The 21,940-nt window shown below is 39.3% G+C and overlaps 1 protein-coding gene across 1 annotated transcript; it reads left to right on the top strand.

Moving 5' to 3' along the window:
* Positions 1–9,818: 9,818 nt before the first annotated feature.
* On the top strand, positions 9,819–14,258 carry LOC121238846. The gene is made up of 3 exons (XM_041135905.1): positions 9,819–9,876; positions 12,649–13,528; positions 13,583–14,258. The coding sequence occupies exons 1-3, from the start codon at positions 9,819–9,821 to the stop codon at positions 14,256–14,258; spliced, it is 1,614 nt and encodes a 537-aa protein (XP_040991839.1).
* The last annotated feature ends 7,682 nt before the right edge of the window (positions 14,259–21,940 follow it).

Raw genomic sequence — 21,940 nt, 5'->3', positions numbered from 1 at the left:
AGTTTTAATCTTAAATGGTTGACCAAACAAGTAAGGTCTCCATTTCCCCACTGCACTTACAAGTGCTAGAAATTCATTTTCATAAGTTGACAAAAGTAAAGCTTTACCTTTAAGTGCCTTGCTAAAATAAGCTATAGGCTGGTTATTCTGTATCAACACAGCCCCCAAACACTTTTTTCTGTAATTCATCTCATTATATAGGAAAGGTAGACACCCCCCCCCCCATATATGGAAATCGATCGTATCCTATTACATATTATAAAGTCTATATATATATATATATATATATATTTTTGGACATTGATCCTATGCTCATGAGTTACATATGGAAGGATATTTTCATGTTTATATGCCCCCCATGTTTAACCTAATTGCTTCATTCCTTTAATTTCTTTTTTGGCTTCCTTTTTCTCCCCCACAACCAATTATTAGGAGCTAATGAAAATCGATTTTGGGAAATGGATATATTAATTTCACCTTAGCCTTTAACATGAAAAATTCAGGTATATATAATGTGTATGATATCATTGTTTTCTTAGAGGAGTATGTCCTGATTTAAGCCATATTTGACTGTCTTTCTCATGTTGTCATGTTGATAAAATCCTCTCCCTGCTGGCCTACTCCTAGCTTTTTCCTGCTCTTTGTTTCTATCTTAGTATTTGTATTATTAACTAATAATACAAATATAAGATCTCTCTCTCTCTCTCTCTCTCTCTCTCTCTCTCTCTCTCTCTCTCTCTCTCTCTCTCTCTATTATTATTTATCTTGTCAATAGCCCTTCAACATATCAATGTCTTTGAACAGATTATATTATATATTGCACAGGACAAACATCTCTTGTTCATTGCTCTGGAGAATACAACCTGTGACAATGGCTATAGGATAGGAGGTGTGAGATGTTTGGGTATGACTGTAACCCCACTCCTTTCTTCTTACGTAAGCTTCTCTCTTTCTTACATAAGGCTCATCCTTTCTGACGTAAGCAATTTTCGATGACGAAATTATGCAACAGTCTGCCGTTCTTTCTGGCGACTGCAAGCATCGTCATATGTGCCGAACCATGACGACGTGTCTCTCAAGATATTAGGTGACTTCTAAGGCACGCCCAGTGTTTTAAATGTACTGAAAATATTTATATGAAGTATTTCCAGTATCGTTGAGTTAAACTTATTTTTTAAATGAGACAATTATAATATTTTGAAGAGCTCCAAAATATTATAATTGTTGGAGATCATTTTAATATTAATTATTAAAATGATTTCCGTTATTTGAAATATTATGAGATTAAAATTATGTTGAAGGCTTTAATTAATTTAATTGTTTTATTCTCTTAAAGATATTAAATAAGACTTCATCAATTTGTTAATAATGAAGAAATATTATTTTATAAACTAAAGTTAATTTAAAATAATATTTACCTTAATTCCTCTAAGTGCTTTTAATTAAGTTAACGTTTACACATTTTCAAATCAGTATTTTAATATCTCAACGTTAGATCGTTTTGTAGACCCCAAGACGAAAGAACTGGGTTAAGTACCCAGACCCTCTCTCTTTCCCCCTCACTTTTCCCTCCCCTCTCTCTCTCTCCTCCCTCTCTCCTTCGGCATGCGCAGCCCGCAGCTCCTCCCACGCCGTAGCTTCCATGCCTCAGCCCGGCGCCTCCATGCGTCGGCAGCCCTCACCACCGGCACCACCAACTCCCCCTTCCTCCGGCAAGCACACCCCCACCGATCTCTCCCTCTCACGCTCTCTCCTCCTCTCCGCTGGAAGTGCAAGGCCTGAATGGGTTTAATGGCCATTGCGCCACTGTGCGCAGCCCGATGGCTCCACCGCTCCCACGGCGACCTCCCCTCCCACCGGCCATCATCCTCCACCGAAGCCAGCCCCTGTTACGCAGCCCTCCCTCTCCTTCCACGGCAAGTACCCGAAATGGGTTTTAACCCATTTCTCCACTGTGCACCGCCATGCGCGACACCCACGGCCACCAGACACCACCGTGAGCCTCCCTCTCCCTTCCCCTTCCTCCTCCCTTGGACCCGAGGCCCATGGCCTCTCCTCCATGCACAGACGCTCCTCCTCACGCACGCACGGGTTGTGCGTCCCCCACCGCCGTGCACCGCCACCCACGGCGGGTAACCACCCTCTCTGGCCTCCCCAGCCCACCACGAAGCCAACCCAACCTTCCATGGCCCCGATCTGCCACCCATGCCCGCACACTCTCTCTCACTCCCCCACGGCCTCTCACCCACTGTGCGATTATTTATTATTATATTCTAATATATAAATTAGAATATATAATATAAATAATTAATATTTTTTTAATTAATATTTTTTAATTTAATTAATTTTTAAATATCACCTCGACGCCACCACGAGATCCACCGCACTTCTTTTAGCCAAGCCCTAGGTCCAAACCACCACTTTACGTGGTGGGTAATCACTACACGTGATGGACAGTCACTGCATGTGACTTACCGCCACTGTACACGGTTAGGTATGCTGTGTACCGCCCTTCACTGCCACCAACACAAGGCCTTCACGAGCCCTTTCAAGACCACACTTAGCTATCCAAACGCCCAAACAGTCAACGTATGTGGGTTAGCCGCCACGTACGACCTCTCCGACGTCATTGGCTGTGACGGCCAACGAGCAACGCACGGGTTATCCCGTCGATGAAATAACTCTCTATCCCTTTTAATTATGATAGATATTGATTAGTGGACTAGGTTGTGGACTGTGCTGTTAGTATTAGGGGAATGACTGTGTAGTATTGACATGCGCTATGTAGTGCACTGTGAAGAGTTGGGCATATCTGTGTAGTGTGGTGACGTGAAGTGCTGTGTATGTGAAGTGTTGGGCATATCTGTGTAGTGTGGTGATGTGATGTGCCGTGTATGTGAAGTGTTGGGCATATTGTGTAGTGTTGTGGACTGTGCGGTGATTTATAATTGTGGAGTTTGTGCTGTAATTATGGCGTGGTTGTGCCGTGTTATGCGGTTGTGGAGTATGTGTTGTATTGGTGACGTGACATATGGAGTGGGAATAGTGCACGTTGAGTGTACTTTGTGTGTGGCATAATGTGGGATAAGGAGAGTATATACTCTCCTGGCGTATTGTGGAATGGGAAGAGTACACGCTGAGTGTACTCTGTGTGGCGTATTATGTATGAAGGGAATATATGTAGAATGTACTCCATATGGTGGAGCGATGCACCATACGGCGGGTATGCCGTAATGGTGATGTGGCGTAACGTGTATGGAGTACACATAAAGTGTACTCTGTATAGCGAGGTGTGTGTAACGGGAGGATGGAGCGACGCACCATACGGCGGGTATGCCATGATGGTGATGTGGCGTAGCGTGTATGGAGTATACGCGGAGTGTACTCCATGTAGTGGAGCAAGGCACCGTACGGCGGGTGTGCCATAATAGTGATGTGGTGTATATGAACGGAGTACACGAGGAGTGTACTCTATGTGGTGGAGTGATGCATCGTATGGCGGGTATGCCATATTGATAATAGGTTGTAGCGTGTGGAAAGGGGGTATGCGTGGAGTGTACTCCACGAGGTGCAACGATACACCGTATGGTGTGTCACAGAGATAAGGATGGTTGAGCAGTTGATGGGCGTAGAACATGGTGAGTTGTGTCGGGAACTGTGGAACAGTGTCTCGAAGTAGTTGTGACGCAGCCTGTAGTCTGAGGTGACAAATGTCACTGTAATTGACTTACGGTTGGAAGTATGGGTGTAGTAGTATAATAAGTGTAAGAGTGCGCAGCGAAAGCATGACTGGGCAATGTCACGAAGTGACGTGGTTCATGACAGTCAGGCTTACGATGGGTGAAGAGTTATTGTAGAAATGGCGTAGCAGAAACGTGACGAGATGTCACGATGTTACGAGAGTACGTGATGAATCGTACTCGTGATGAGTTAAGGGTTGATGTAAGAAATGACGTAGAGGGATGTCAGGTGACGTGACAAGGTCACGGTGTAGCTCAAGTGTAGTCTCGATCTATATGACGTGACATAAGGCGTAATGGTGAATGGATCCTTGTCATGTTAAGTGTTGGAATGAACTGTAAGGAGGGACAGATAGCATGAAAAGTCATGCTAGCCGGGTTAAAAGATTGTTGGTATCAGAATATAGCCCTCATCCTTACGAGTAGGTGATCAACATGTTATATGTTGATCTTAGGTGATAAAAGGAGTAAGGTACAAGTGTAATCTAGTGAGACACGTGTACCAGACGGATTCACCATATGTAATGGGTAGTCTATCTTGAGCACAGTTTCACAGTGCTTAAGCCTCAGAGTTGGCTTAGAGCCGTGTGACTTGTATGGATGGGAATGAGGATTAGTATGGGCTAGGATGTATGGAGGTAATGATGGGTGTATTATCTAGGATTGGGATGCATGACTTAGTTAGTCTAAGTCATGCATCAAGATGAGTTCAAAAAGGAGAATAAGATGAATGTCTTAGTGTCTTAATCATAAGATGATTCATGGGTTCACTTTAGTGAATAAGCACTCGACGCAAGACCTTGAGTTGGAAGATGTGGTGACCGTAGTGGTCTCTGAAGGGTTTAACATAGTAAAGGGCACATAAGTGCACGGGATAGAAGGAGAGTGTTCCAAGTATAGTGTAGTTTTATTTATAGTTAAGTTGCTTATGCACTAGATAGAGAATGACGTTAAGGTTATGTATACATGTAGGTTGCCAGCTGACACATGCATGAATGGACTGCATGGTATGAAAGTAGCATGGAGTCCAGGTAAGTATTACGTTCATACCCTTCTAGAGTTTCCTAGAAATCACAAAAAGAAAACAAAAAGCTCTTCTCTTTAAGAAAATGCTTACGAAAGAAGATGTCATACTTTCGAACGTATATGTACGTACGGCCCTTCCATGAAAGCCCTTTTTTACGCACCCAAAGTTATTAATTGTACACATGCGAATAGATGACTATAAGATGTATCTATTATACGTATTTTCTAAGAAAATGAACTGATGTAAATGCACGAAAGACGAACTTGAGCCGACGCCTTCGTGGATCCCACGGTCCAACGCTGTCGCGAGTGTCGCGAGGTGATGCTCGTGGACGCCACGAAGGCCGACGTTCAAGGTGATGCTTGCGGATGTCGCGAAAGGCGAAGTTTGAGCCCGTGCTTTATGTTTTATAAACGGTGCGAACCGACACTTTTGTGAATGCCGCGAGGTGATGCTCTTGGATGTCATGAAAGAGGACGTTCAAGCCCATGCTCACGAAATGATGTTTCCTCATGAAAAGAAATGTTTTCTCATGAAAGGATTGTTAAATGAAAGAAAAAACTGAATAAAAGCTCTAGCTCTTTAGAGCTGACATGAATGAATGAATGAATGAAATGAAAGCATGAAATGTATGAAGATACGTAACAGCCACATGAATGAATGAAAAGGGGTACCCAATGAATGAATAGGCAGATTGCAATGCCGGGCAGTAGTACTGGTAGTGCACCCAGTGCTGCACCCTAACAAAATGGGATTCCAACCCATGGCCACGGGCTAATCCATCGGCCATAGGGCCTGCTAATCCTAACACACGGGGCGTAACAGTGTGTACCGGCTTGTGAAAGTGATAAGAAAAAATGTATGTATGTATGTATGTATGTACGCATGCACGAATGCACTTTAAGAAATGAAGGCACTGCACTCTTGTTGAAATGAAGGCACTGACGGGTGACATGTTTTATGAAAAGAAAGTCCATTTTCAAGGAAAAAAAACCCCGTCCAGTGACATTTTCAAATGAATGCATGTATGCACGCATGCATGTATGTATAGTATGTACGAATGATGAATGCATGGATGAAAACCTATGTTGTTATATTTTAACTGCATGAAGTAATGCTTACGAGTCTTCGACTCATTTTAATTTTTATGCATGTCGCTCCCCCCTCACAGGGAAGGAAATGAAGTACGCGTCGGGACGGACACGGCCCATGGGGAAGAGCACAGAAGTCTAGGCACGAGCATTTAAATGTAAGAGAGGCCTTTTATTATTAAAAATGATGTTTTCTGCTGTAAACCTCTTTTATTGTAAAAGCAAATTTTATTTTATAAACGTAGAGTCTTGCACCCTGGGAAGAAAGCAAAAAGTTTTAAATCAGACAATAATTCCCGTCATCCTTTCTCAAAATATTTTATAAAAAGACCCACTACAAAGACGGGCATTACAATGACCATCATGTACTGGATCATGTTCTATATATATATATATATATATATGATGGTGAAATGAATTTCATCACTTGATGCTAGTACCTACAGTAGATCAATAGAAAATAGTACTTTCCTATTCCATATTAATTACAACCATGCACATAATGGAAAGCACGAGGAAAGCTAGCTATGCAAGCTAAGCTAGCTTCAAGTCTTAATTCCTAAAAGCCAATAACTCATGTTACCCAAAATAAAAAATCCAATAAAGCAAAACTGTTTAGTAATTGTTAAATATAAAACCCATTAAAACAACATCATAAATGCATTTTTTTCTTTCTGATGTGCTAATTAAGAAGGGATATTGGATGTGGCGCCCACGACCCTCATGTAAGGAGACACGGGAATCGAGACGTCGGAATGATGACAACAGGGTCACACAACCCACCGTTAGTGCCAAGTGTGTGTACATGCAACAATATACAAAAACAACACAGCGGATAATTAATACAAATAAGTACCAGAATTGTTAATACATTTTAAACAATCAGTAAAAAAGTTTAAATATTATACAGTCATCTGAAATAAATATTTTAAAAGTCCCAAACCAAAATGCGAGTGATCCAATCACTCCTCGGGCGGAGCCGACTCCTCAGGCTCACCCTCATCCTCCTCTGCATCAAAATCTGCGTTACCATAGAACGGTACCGCAGATAAGTATAACCCAAATAATCACGAGATAAAAATACATTAATGCTACCAACATACATGCATATGATGAGATATGCATTAAATCCAAAAATACTATTTTTTCTAAAAATAGATATTTTCCAACACACGCCAAAATCTCATTTTGGCCCAAAAAGAATACTCCGTCATTTTTCCAGAAAATGACCCAAATCAATAAAATCTCATTTTCCCAGAAAATGAATCACATAAAAACCTTTTAATCAACACATGCTATTTTTTCAAAAAATAGCTCATTATTCCATTAACCAATGCACCATGATCTCCCCTAGGGATCATCCGCACGTCCTGGCTTCGTAGCGATGCTCAGTTTCGCGCCCAGCGCGTTCGTGGCCAAGCATCATCTAGCCTCCACCAGTAGAGGGGCCACGGAGTCGGCACGAGACCATCTCGTCCGATCTCGTTGTCGCGCAGCGACAACCCAGGGGACGTCACTCAGTATATTCCACTCCCGAGTGACCAGAGGAGCTCCACCGAGATAATACCCCATCTCGGCTTGGGGTCGTGATACACACGCACCCAAAATCCTTTAACACATGAAAACTCAGTTTTCATGAAACACATGAACATGAATGCATGTACACAAAAATCCAGTTTCCTTTACAAACATGATCATGCGTGCAATATGCCATGTACATGAACAACACCAAAACCAACAACCAACATTTCACAATACCAAACAAACACACAACTCCGTCCACAATCCATTTGACCCCCGAACTCCTCGGACTCAATCCGGCATGTCCAACCAGTTCACAATAATATGGGTTAGTGCAAAAATATATTTAAATCATGATAGTTCTTTAGAAAAATACTTACAGTGCTATATAATAATTTCCGAAGGATCATGGAGCAGCAAAAGGTGGCGACACAACAACGTAACAGTGTAAAATACACTGTGGCCGTGGGTCTCAAATACCCACTTTTGAATGGGGACAAACTAAGACCCGAAATTGATAGGATAGGGCCTAGAGAGGTCCTTGAAGCCAATGGTGGTGGTGGTTTGCCGTGGGTGGCGGCACAAAGGGTGGTTTTAGGCCAAAAATACCCAAATCAGAAATGGGGTTGGATGTACTTCACCGGTGACGGATCGGAGCTGGGGTTGGGTCCATTGGGTTGCTCAGAAGTCGAGGATGAAGCGGTGAAGAGATGGTGGCCGGAGGTGGCGTGACGGCAGCGCTGGAGCTCAAGATGCGCCGCTGCTGGGTGTTGCGCGTGGAGCCTAACGGCGGCGATGGAGGAGCTGAGATTGACAGGGAGTGGTCGCCGGCCGGTGGGGAAGCTGATGGGAGGGGCGGTGTCGCGCATGGCGGAGCGACTGCGGTGGGTTGGGTGGAAAGAGAGAAGCACACGGGAGAGAGAGGAGAGGTCGCGCCGCGTGGGAGAGGAAGCAGGAGAAAAAGAAAAAGAAAGGAAAAGAAAAAAAGAAAAAAGAGAGGAAAGAGAAAATGGAGGGAAAGAAATGAGGTCCAATCCTCATATCTTGGGTCACAAAAAAAAAATGATCCAACGAAGATGATTTTAAAACAGCAAATCAATTAAAATAATTTAAACATAATGATACAATGAAAATAAAATAATTAAATCCCACAATCAATTAATTTAAAAAAAGAACAAGTTAAATGTACAACAATAACTAAATATTAAGAAAACATAACAATTTAATTTTCACAATTTAAAGATCATGAAATAACCCATTTAAAATATCCGATAATTATAAAATAAGAGAATAAATTTTTGAATTATTAAAAATAATCTTTCAGTGAAAATATACTAAAATACGGGGTGTTACATTGGAGGTGCATGGAAAATGCACGGGTGATTTCCATTATATTATATAGTGTGTGTGTGTGTGTGTGTGAGAGAGAGAGAGAGAGAGAGAGAGAGGATGTTCAAAACACAACCCACAATTAAGGAGCATCGATCCTTAATACGTAGCGTCTGCCTGAATTAGAGGCCATATATGCACCTAATAATCCACCGCAACCAACATTAGTTAATTAATTATGAATTTCAACTAACTTGAAACATCAACCAATGGCATATTGTATATATATGCATGGTAGTGTCTGCCTTTATTTATTTGGTTTTATTAAATATTCCTACATATTGATTATAATTATATTTATATTAAATCTTCGGCATGATAAACCTATATAGTCATGTTACGTATAATTAAGTACTATATAATATATATATATATATATGTATATTATGCCTTGCAATTAATACAGTTGATCATGAAGAAGTAGTCATGGTCTGATCTCATGTACCTACGAATTGGACTCCCCGAAATGATCAAAAGCTGAGTACTGCAGGACCACCCGTTAGATGTGTGGCCTTCATATGCATAAATGGAGGCTGGACATATATCATTTCTACTTGACCATTAAGTTTCATTTTTTCCAATTATAAACCCATGCAATCACATGGGTTTATTGTGATTATTTAAATAAATAAAGCACTTTCTACTTACTTACATTCTAATATATATATATATATATATAGATATATATATAATCTCATGGATATATATACTATATATAAATACTACTTATCCATGCTAGCTGCATGGAATGGGTAGAATATAATTAACTCTAGCTTGCATATTATATATTGGTATTACGTAATAATTTTTAGCAATGGCACATTTAGAGCCCCCCCCCCAAAAAAAAAAAATATAAAAAAAAACTAGTCACAAAACACAATCTAGCATAGGCTACAACTGAATGAACATTTGGTTTACTGCTCATATTCCAGGTCCATCCGATCGTATGGCCTTTTGCCTTCAACAAGTGCCTCCCCTCAACCATCCCATCTTACTAACATAAACCGTCATAAGCCTCTTCTTACACATCAAGTTTCCATCAATTTAGTTATGGGGCTTTTGCTTGACTTCATTAACAATTCAAATGCAGAGAGCAAACATCTTCAAGGTATGTAAAAGCCATATAATGCGTACAACTCAAATTGAAGTTCAAATAAAAATTCAGTTTCAGCTATTCTTCAAAATTTCCAATTCGAATTGAACCCTTAAATCATTTTTTCATTAACGGTAATGAAAAGATACCATGCATGTACCTACAAAAATTAAAATAGGCTATGTGTATATATGCTATTAATGTTTCTAATACCAACAAAGTGTATAATGCATGCTACATTGAAAGCAATTTCTCGCAATTTCTTGATCATAATGTCATGTAGTTGAGATTTGGTAAAAGTTATTTTATTTCGGGAACTTTTAAATCGAACTTACCATTGATTGATGTTTAACCCTTGCTATTTTTTGTTCGATTCTGAGCCGAGCTCAAGCTTATAACTAGCTAGCCTACTTTGTGCACTAGTATACTTTCATAAACTGACAAATTGCTATTTTAGTTGAAATGAAACTACACTACATAAATCATTCAATACAATACTACGTGGTATTGTATTGAATGATTTGAAGTCAACCCAATTGTCGCTTCCATCCATATATCTTTCATGTAGAAAACTCAATGGCCTTTATTGGATAGCACACATGCAAATAACAATCAATTTCATTTTTTTAATTGTTATGCTTAAAATGAGGAGTTTCCAAGTTTCGCTTACTGCTAATTATGGATAGAAGTTAAATGGTTTGATGTTGTGTTTTGTAGTTGATTTTCCCTATGTGAAGAGGATGCTAAGGAAAGTGCTTTCTACTTGAAATTATATAGTTGGTCATTGCAATTAAGATTGTGATTAAAATCATTACTCCTATATTTTTTTGCTTTTATTTGTAAATTTTTTTGTTTATGTTTATTGATTTTGTTTGTGTTATATTCTGTATTGAGATTTAATCTAAAAATTACTTGGATTGTTGGGTACAAATTGTAGGACGAACGTCGAGTGCTTTTGAATGCTTAGCACTTGACTGAGGCCTAGGACCTTGACAGTGAGCCATTTCATGCCCTTGTGAGCTGAAACTCTTTTAGTTGGGGATTGAAGGTAACGAATACCCATACACAGCTTCCAATCCTTTTTTCCATTGCATGATTTCTCAAAACATAGATGGATGTTTTGTTGTTAGTGTCATTATATATGCTCAACCTTCTGAGTTTGGAAAGAAATATGGATAATTATTAGATAATCACTCTAAGTCAAGTATATTCTACTTACCAAATTCTGTTATATGTTGGTTTTTTGTTTTGGGTGATGTTGGTTGCCGGTAAAGGTATTTTGCCTTGTAGTGGCAACTTAATTAATTTGAATTTGAGTTAGTAGATCAGCTATGATTTAATTTCCTTTACTTAATAACACAGTTGGTAGATAGAAAATAACAACAAAGTACTCAAGGATCCTTGCCCAAGACCATGCAAAAAATGCCAGCTCAAAGGAATTCTGCATGCAAACCCAAAAACAATGAGTGCCAAGTCAGAATAAAGCAGTTAAGTACTGCTTAATGCATCTATATTTTTTCTCAAGATTAAACAATGTATTTTCTTAGATATATATAATGGAAAATGATTATAAGGAATTGCCTGAAACAGTATGAACTGGATAAGGTAGAGAAGCAGTTTCTACCGACCAAACAAGAAAAAATGGTCACTGGGCCTCACAAGCAAAGTTCCTCCTTTCATCTTATAATGAAAACCTGATTACTTCTTTCATCTTCTCTCTTTTCTTAGCTTCTATATATAATCTTCAACTATAATGTTGGACCATTTATGATGCATGCTTAATTTTATTTGGAAAAATGGTTTAACAACATTGCATTTCGAGTGATTTGAATTGAAATTTCCATAGATCAAAACAGTACTTGGACCTCAAAGAATGAAATGGAAAATTTAGACAGCATAATAAAGCTTGAGCTTCTGATTCCAGAGGTGTATTTTTTTTTTTTTTATTAACAAGTAAAATAATAATTTATTAATACAAGTAAATAGGCATTGCCCAAGTACATATGAGGTACTATACAAACACCATATATATGCACCTAGCTAGTTACATGATTCTAGAGGTGTATGCAAATCTAAACAGCTTAGATCACCAATTTATATATTGAGAAAGCAACTTCGTTGTAGGCTGTAGCCACGAGTAAGCAACACAGTTCACTGCCTTGAAAAAATGTTGGCCCCAAAATTTCCCAACATTAGCGTATTGCAAATCCCTTTAACCTTCTCAGATCCCGTCTGTTTTTCTTTTTTCTCTGCAATACTATAGTACACTAACCTTTGGATTGTTATAAATGAAAACACACACATATATGCTCTTTAAACAAGAGCAACCTCTATAACATCCTTCACAGTCTTGATCTCTTTAATGAATCCCACGTAAAGGTTACTCGCACTGGCGCCTCACTCAAAAAGCCTAGTGTCTCAACCACCTTCTAACAGTGAATTTATGAAGTGAACTAGGTGCCTCCAATTCTCCCCTTCAAACAACTTCTTATTCATTCTTCAAAATGTGAATGCGCACTATGGTGAGTTTTTCATCGAACTTATATATTTACGGTCTCTACTTAACTAACTTTCTTTCTCCCTATATCTTTGATCAGATGGACAAAAGTTGGATGAATGACCCCAATAGGCTTGTATCACTTGTATACGCCGAAGGCGTTAAATATTTCCTCACACAAGCATGAAACCATGCAAGCGGAAAGGATCGCATCCGATGTCCATGTCGTGCATGCCTTAACAATCTGTGGCTGCCTATATTTGAGGTGGAAACCCATTTGTTTATTAAAGAGATCAACCCAGATTACACCCAGTGGATATTTCATGGGGAGGAGGAGACAACATTGTACGTCAGTGATGATGATATTGATGACGATATCATCCAAGAAGACGATTACATAGATGACATGCAGCATATGTTGGATGACATCCGGGCAGGCACCTTCGTTGATGTGCCCCAAGATAGCACTCCTGCGCCAAACAAGCCACCAGTTACTATAGATCCACCAGTACCATCTTTCGACCAGCTATTAGAGGATGTCCTACGTCCGCTTTTCGACAGGTGTACAAAATTTTCAAAGCTGTCATTCGTTGTCAAGTTGTTACACATCAAATCAATCAGTGGATGGTCAATTGAGTCATTTGACATGCTCCTTGATTTGTTGAGGTCTACCTTTCCTAATGCCCTCTTGCCACAATCATATGAGGAGTCAAGGTCTTTGGAGCGTGGTTTGGGCTTCAAGTACCACAAAATCCATGCGTGCCCCAACAACTGCATCTTATTTTGGAAGGAAAATGTTGCTCTTAATGAATGTCCTGTATGTAAGGCTTCGAGGTGGATACCAAATACACACGGGTCACGCACGATACCTCAAAAAGTATTGCGTCACTTTCCTTTAAAGCTGAGATTGCAGCGTCTCTTTATGTCTGCAGAGATGGTAGGTGATATGCGATGGCACAAAGAGCAACGGACGATAGAAGATACTTGTATGAGACATCCGGCCGACTCTAAGTGCTGGAAGAAATTTGATGAAGATCATGGTTGGTTCGCTGCGGATCCTCGCAATGTTAGGCTCGGTCTGGCAAGTGATGGCTTCACTCCCTTCAACAACTTGGCTAAACCTCATAGCATTTGGCCAGTGATCCTTATCCCCTATAACTTGCCGCCATGGTAATGCATGAAAGACCAATTCTTCATGACATCTTTGATTATTCCTGGCCCAAGGTCACCAAGGAATGAGATCGATGTATACTTGCAGCCGTTGACCGATGAACTGCTTGAATTTTGGCAAGATGGGGTACCTACATATGATGCCTCAACTAACAAAACGTTTATGTTGCATGCTGCCTTATTGTGGACAATCAATGATTTTCCTGCCTACAGGAATCTGTCTGGCTGGTCAACAAAGGGGAAATTGGCTTGTCCGTCTTGCAATTTTGACACAGACTCCAATTGGTTGAAATATGGCCGAAAACATTATTACATGGGACATCGACACTTCTTACCACCAGATCACATATGGAGAAGAAGGAAAGGGTTATTCAACGGTAGAGAAAATCATCGCATGCCACCAAGGGACATAGGAGCTAAAGATATTCAAACTCAATTACAGATGATTGGGGATGTTCAGTTTGGCAAATCTCATAAGAAGAGAAAATGCACTGTTGAAGAGCTGAACTGGACAAAGTGTAGCATATTCTTCGTGTTACCTTATTGGTCAACAGTTCGACTTCGGCATAATTTAGATGTTATGCATAGTGAGAAGAATATTGCCGATAACATCTTATTCACTTTAATGAACAGTCTAGGAAAAACTAAGGATAACATTAATTCAAGGCGTGACTTGGAGATTTTGGGCTATAGAAAAGAATTACACCTGAGCGTGATGGTGATCGTGTAACAATGCCACATGTTGCCTACACATTACACGGAGATGAAAGGAATAAATTTTGTGAGTGGGCTGTCTGATATCAAATTTCTAGATGGATTCGCTTCCAATATCTCGAACTGTGTTTCTCTATGTGATTGCAAAATCTCAGGGTTGAAAAGCCACAACTGTCACGTTTTCCTCCAACGACTACTCCCCATTGCTACTGGGTGGTATTTAAGAAGTGACATTGCCTTGGCTTTGACTGAACTTGGTACTTTCTTCAAAGAGTTGTACGCTCAAACACTGGATGTCAATCACCTATCCCAACTCCAAATTGATATCGTCACCATTCTATGCAAACTGGAGATGATATTCCCTCCTTCCTTTTTCGATGTTATGGTCCACCTAGCTGTCCATTTATCCCATGAGGCCAAACTTGGGGATCCAGTACAATATAGGTGGATGTACCCATTTGAGATGTATCTCGGCAAATTCAATATGTTAAGAATAAAGCCCGCCCAGAAGGTTCAATAGTCGAGGCCTACATTCATACCGAATGCTTGACATTTTGCTCCATGTACCTCAAAGACATTGAAACGAGGTTTACTCGAGCGGACCGCAACATTGATGCTGACGAAGAGGAAATGTTAGATGGGTTCAGAATTTTCAACTAGAAAGATCGTCCCTTGGGCATAGCTTCTAACGTGCAATTAGAAGATAAACTCTTTAGGGCAGCCATCTGGTACGTGCTCAACAATTGTGCGGAGATTGGACCTTATATAGAGTAAGCATGAACGAGTCTACTTAAGCAATCAACTTCCATTTGATCTTAACAAGGTGTTATGAACCCAATACCAGCTAACTTGAATATTTTGCTTCGCCTCGGTGCACCAAATGCAGGGAACACTACGAGAAATGTAAGGTGCATCACCCAAATTGCATCGATCGCACACATCAAACTGAGTTTCCAACTTGGTTCAAGCAATGTGTAAGTTTTTATCCATCCCTATCTAAGTTGAAATGCTATAGCTTTCATTTTATATGCTTCGGAATGACAAAAATAAACGTTGTGAAATTTCAACAATTTCTTTTTTTATATAGATCCAGGAACATCGTGCCTCGCATACACTTGATGTGTCTGTTAATTTGTATGCTTTAGCTTGCGGGCCTGACCGTTGGGTTGCAACATATGCTGCTTGCATATTTAATGGAAAAAGGTTTCATACGAAGCAGCGCTAACTTCGCCGGTGTACACAAAATTCTGGGGTGTTGGTAACCGGTGATGAGGCCACAAATAACGCCGACTTCTACGGTGTTATTAATAATATCGTAGAGTTACGCTACATGGAGTGGCGTCGGGTGTACCTGTTTGAATGTGATTGGTTTGAAGTTGGTCATAGAAAACGAGGGGTGCGGGTGGATGACCATATGATTAGTGTCAACATGAACAGGACTTGGTATAAGGATGAACCATTCGTGTTGGCGAGTCAGGCTGATCAATGTTCTACATAAGAGATTTAAGGGCGAAAGGGAGTTGGGGTGTTGTGCAGAACTATACAAATAGGAATGTATACAACATTCTGCCACTGCCAAGGGTTCTCGAAGAAGACATTGATGGCGAATCAAGTACTCATGATGCCGATCAAGAAAATGAATTATCATATTATTATGAACTAGTACAGTGTGATAATACAGATCAAGTGGCCACTCCACTGAATAGGCCTGATATACTACCTAGCCATGTTAATGCACGAGAAATCATGGATCCGGATGGTCAATGCATAGATTCAACCGGCTTTATTAATGATGACATGATCACTTCTGATTCTGGAAATGTGGCCAGTGAGGGGGAATATTCAGATGAGGAGGACCTATCAACAAATGAGGGGGAATGTTCAGATGAGGAGGACATATCAACAGAGGATGAGTCTGTGTCAGATTTATAATTACAACCCAGGAACTTCGTTTATCTACAATTGACATCTGGAATTTCTTGTTTGAAATTCCCATGTGTACATAGACATCTAACAATTTGAGATTGTTTGAAATTAGTATGTGTATATATAATGAATTCAATATGAGATTGTATGAAATATATGTTTTCATTTACTTCTAACCTGCACGAAGGATTTGCTTCCTCCTTGGGTGAACTACTTATCATGCAAATAACAAACAAGTTTGAGTGTAGTATTCAGCTTTTACAACATCCATACCTAATTTAAACGAAGTCTAAAGAGTTACCTAATTTGCTTCAGGTGACGTTCATACCGAGAGGCCGCATGAGGAGCACTATGCATTATGAAGGTATAAATTTTGACAATTCAGTTATTCCTCTGTCTATACTAAATGCTCATAATGTAACGATTAGACTACTCAAAAATAATTGAAAATGGTAGATAAATGATCTTTTTTACGAACCTGTATGTGACTTTGAGATTATTATATTCAATTGACTTATCAATTTTATTATAATGTTATTAACTTGTACTCGTGCAGGTAACCAACTGGGATCCAGTTCAAGAGGCGGAGGGAGACTTCGAGGTACTCGTGGAAGGCGTTATATACCATACTCAGGTCGTCACATCCGACCACGTGGTGCAAAAATATCTTCATATCACAGCACGGAGGAGTGTAATCAATCCTCCTCGGATGACTCAACATAGCCCCCAAGTCCCCCACCATGCGCCAACCCAAATCACGTGCTATAACCTATTCAAGAACCAGAACCTATTCAAGAACCCCCACCAAATGCAATAGAACAATCACCTCATAGAGAACAAACTGGTGCATGTTTTTCCAATACTTTAATTTTGAGGGCGTTATCATGTTTAGATGTGTTATGTAGAGTGCGAATATTCCACTTTACACTTAAAAACTCTTATATATTACACCTTGAAATACAGCTGCAGATGCCCCCACGGAAGTCATAGCTACAACGGAACAAAGGAAACGAACTCGTGGGCCAGCTAAATGCATTTTCTTCGAGAAGCTAAGGAAGAACGGGAAAGTCCAGCTGAAGATAAACGATGGTGAGACAACCCTATGTTGCGAACACGCTTCTATGTTCACAACAAGAGTATCGTGGATTGTTAAACAATATTGCAACATGAGTTACAAGCGTTGGTCGGATGTCTCACAAGCGTTCGGGTAAGTCATTGGTTATGTTTAGTGATTATTTGAAAGCTGTTTATGTAGTATAATCGTCGCCCAAATAACGAGATGGCATATAATTATTTGCATGCTGCCTTATGTAGAGTGACTTTATGTTTGACTGGGAACGCGAAAACCACCGTTTGGCAGTGACAAAGGCCCTACGTAAGCGCTTCAACTCCTTCCATCACGACTTGCACAAGATTTATCAGTCATATGGAAGCCACGAAGAAGCGTTGGCTCATGGAACTAGCTTGGTGGACCCCATTGTATGGGTGAAGTTATGTGGAAGGTGGGGCAGCAATGCCTTTAAGGTACATATGCTCTTTCTCACATTAAACCATATTTCTATCAATTTAATATGTCTAAATATTATTGTGGCAAATCTGTTTGTTTATCATAAGTAATCTTTTCCTGATGCGTATGGCAGAAAATTTCAGCCCAAAATCGGGAGAACCGAAACAAGCAGGCGATTAATCACACATCAGGACGTAAATCATTCGTCTGATTACTTGAGCAAAAGGTATCTCTAAGGGAAAACAATCTTTTCATTTCAAATTCAATGTGAAAATGCACTTTACTTGGATATTTTAGTGAAAATATTACATTACTGTTGGGTAGTGATTACTCATAGGTTTTGGGCTTAAAATCCACATGTCTACCACAGAATAACGTTTGCCTATATATATTATATTCTTATACTCATTGCTCACACATGTAGCGCACTAAGAATGGGAATTTGGTCGACTTCTATAAGGAGACGCGTTGGTCGAAGAAGAAGAATAAGTTTGTGACAGATGCTACAAAAGAAACTTATGTGAGTAGTACACTTACAGAAGTTGGGATCTATTTTTTTTGGTGATTTGTTAATAATCGTTGTTTTGTCAATGTGCAGAAGGAGATGCAAGGTAGGTTGGATGGCCTAGGACCAGAGCAACGTAGTGATGACGCAGCAGCGACTGTCTTTAGGGAGGTCCTTGGCCATCGACCTGGTTATGCACGAGGACTTGGGGAGATGGTCATCCCCAAGTCATGTAGACAACGTGACAAACTTCAAATGCAATAATACCTGTCTGAGGTTGAAAAACACAAGAAAAATTATTAGCAATATGAGAAAGATGCTGAAGAATACAAGAGTCAGCTAGATGAAATGAGGATGGAAATGCGGGCTCTTAGGGAGCATCAGATACAGAATGACAACCTTATGCAGTCATTCTTTAGGGCTTTTCCGTCATTCACTGAGTCAGTTCGACAAACTCAGTGTAATGATTCACCCGACCCATAAGGGGCGTCTCATATTTTGGAATTTTTTGGGGGGTTTTTTGCTAGTGAATATGACACCGGAGAGATAAGAATTTTGGGTGTCCTTGATCTTTTGGGTGGGTTTTTGTTAGTCTATACGACACTAGGCAAAATATATAAAAATATATATATATAACTATATATATATATATATATATATATATATAATGGGATCAATGTCTACACCGAGGAGATACCAGTGTAAGTTTCTTTCTTCAAAAACTTCCTATTTCTCTTCCAAATGGTACAAATACTTTTTGACTGTTTCTTCCTATTTCACATTTGATGTCGGTTTGATATGCTCTGCAGTGATGTAGTGCATGAATGCATATGATGGAATGTGGCTTGCAACACAGTGCAGGACAAAGGTTGTTTTTTTTTTAATTTGTTGTTTGTACTTCCATCCAACGCTCATCGATTATATTCTGCGGTATATAATCCATGAGCGTTGGATGGAAGTCATTTGTCTATCGTCCTACTAGACATGGGTGTAAAGTAACATGTCTTAACATTAGCCCGGTTTTTTCTGAGCTAGATTGACAAAGGCCATATTCTGTTTGTAGGTACAGAATATGTCTCTAACATGTGTGAAAATGTCGGAAGATGTGTGGTTAAGGTGGATGAGGCATGCATTGTCCACAGAGACCGAAGAGATCATGGGGCTTCTTCTCGGTAAAGATATTGAGGTTCAGTCATGATGTTCCCATTTCCATTTTTTTTTTTCAAGAATTAAGATTGCTTGGTGGGTTTGGTGCTTGTACTTGGAGTGGAGCTTGAATAGTTAGAATATGTCGGATTTGGGTTGTTTCTATATGGTTTTCTGTAATTCTAGTCAGTTATCTCACTCTAAGCTCCCTTAATAGTAGCAGGTTGATTCGATTTCGGGGCCCCTTTCTAACCCTGTAGAGATACTGTTGCTTATCGTTTCCGTTGTTTTTCTTTAGTTCCTGTGGTGCCTGTGATTTTTCTCTCTCACTGGTTGTGTATGGTGGTTGGTGTGGACAGCGAGTGCTTTTAAAGTAGAAAAACTGTCTAATTTCTCAAATCAGTATGTATTGAACAGTAGTTTCTTTTGAAAAGTCAATGCTTTTATTGAGTTAGGAAAGCTATTTTGTTTGCTTTAGATTCAAGTTGAAATGGGGGATGCTCTGAAACCATAGAAGACCCACTCAAACTGAATCGTAGACGGCGATCGATAGTAAATGAAAAGTTTTTATAATTTTGGGGTTTTGGATAACAATTGAATTTATTTGTCAATTTTCAGTATTTTTTTTTTTCTCTGGACAAAAGAGATCATCGAGGAAAAATTTATCCCTTTTGTATTTGTTCATTTCACATACCGATTATTGCATTATTGATGATTGTGTTCGTGGGTTATTTATTTATTTTGATTTGGATTTCCTGTAGACTAATGCTATCCGAATTATTAGCCGATCTTGGACTTGGGAGTATGTGAGTGATAGTCTCTGGATTGCTGCTTGAACTTAAAAGTTGTGGTGTCTTTGATTATGGGGTCTGCTTGTTGTGTTGCTGCTTCAGGTACCTTCAAACTAGCTGCTCGTTAAGTTTAACTGTAATGTATTTCCTATGATGTGCTATTGAATTTCTTAGATCTGTAAGTCGGTGAATAAAATTGTCTGTTCTTTGCTGTAGATGTGAGGAAGAAAACCAATTGTTTTTTTTCCCTACATTGTGCAATGCTTAAAGTAGTGCTTATGTTAGATAATTTAAATAAATCCCTTGCTCAAGTAGAAATTTTAATTTCCTTTAATGTTTGGTTAGATATGTTTTTTAAAAGATTCGGTTGGTTTCTTATCAAAATTTATTTCCTTGTGCATTTTATTACACTGTTGTTTTTGGAGTGACATATTTATGGGTTACTTCAGTGGAAATAAAGAGAACAACCTTTCATTCAATTTTTATGTTACGAGGTCAGTGTAGATTTGTGGCAGAAAACTGGATGCTGGAAGGCTTTTAGGCTGTAGTAGAAGTGTAAAAACTTCCCTATTCTTTTAGACGATTAAGGAAAAATGAGAGGATTTTCCTCTAAATAGGAGCCAAGAAGTTGAAAAAGTTTTATAAAAGTTATTTCTCTTTCTTTATTTTTCCTTTGTCTCCCCTTTCAAGCTACCCTGACTATAGTAGCATGGCAATGTGTCCTTTTCTTTGGTTGTTGATGGCCTTGCTGAAGACATAGTTCCATATGTGATGAATAAAGCTTGGGACAGCAGGAAAGTATGGTTAAGTGCTTCAATCGCAAATTTCATTGGTTTTTCTTCTGGTCATAATGTCAACATTCATATCTTGATTAATATCATAACTGAATTTTTTTGTTTTCCTTAATGTTGTGCAGTTTGTTGATATTGTCAAATACACGGATGAAGAGTATGAGAAGTCACACGCAATATATATTTTCGATGTTTGCTACCTTTCTCGATCGAAAACGATATGCAGAATCGTGGGTGCTAATGCCGATGAACGGTCCAACTTAAATAGAGTTGTGGAACTTGGTAGTGGTAATTTTAGTGGATAGTAGAGCTAAACATTTTGTTATGACCGTCATGGTTATTTATTATTCCAGATGTAGCTCAGTGTGTACTTGATATAAGAATATAATACACCGCCCCAGTGTATAGATACATATGAGTTTGGATGAGTTGATGGATTTTATTTGGTTCATGTGTTTTCGTTGTTCAACTTGAATGAATCCAGCAGAAGTTGATTGAATATTGCTTTTAGGAACAACCAAAAACCAGGCCGAGTAAGAAAATTGCCTCAAAAAGTTTTACCTAAATTCAGTTCTACCGGCAATTTTAACGCTTTAGCGGCGATATTTTTCGCCGGCAAATTAGTTAAGAAACGAAAGGAGCCACTAGTTACCAGTGATGTGAAAATCGTTGCTAAAACACCAATGCCAGCGATTTATTTATCACCGCTAGTTAATTTACAAAAGGAAAAGATAATTGCGGCGACTTGATGATCGCTGCAACTGAGTTTCCAAAAGCAACAAGTCAATTGCGGTGATGTAAAAATCGCTGTTAATTATTAAGTGGCGGCGATTTAATAATGGCCCCTAAAGAGCATTTCCAATGAAATGCTTATTAACGGTGATTTTATAATCGCCGTAATTTTTGTTTTCCCAGCAATTTTATCTGCGCGGCAAAAGGGTTCCCCAAACAAAGAAATCAATTGCAGTGATATTAATGTTGCTACTAAAATGTCAATACCAGCGAGTTATAAATCGCCGCTAAATGATTTTG

Source organism: Juglans microcarpa x Juglans regia, chromosome 1D (genome assembly GCF_004785595.1).
Source record: "Juglans microcarpa x Juglans regia isolate MS1-56 chromosome 1D, Jm3101_v1.0, whole genome shotgun sequence".
In the NCBI taxonomy this organism is placed as follows: Eukaryota; Viridiplantae; Streptophyta; class Magnoliopsida; order Fagales; family Juglandaceae; genus Juglans; species Juglans microcarpa x Juglans regia.
Note: the sequence above shows the minus strand (reverse complement) of the source record. Positions and strands in the feature narration are given on the sequence as shown.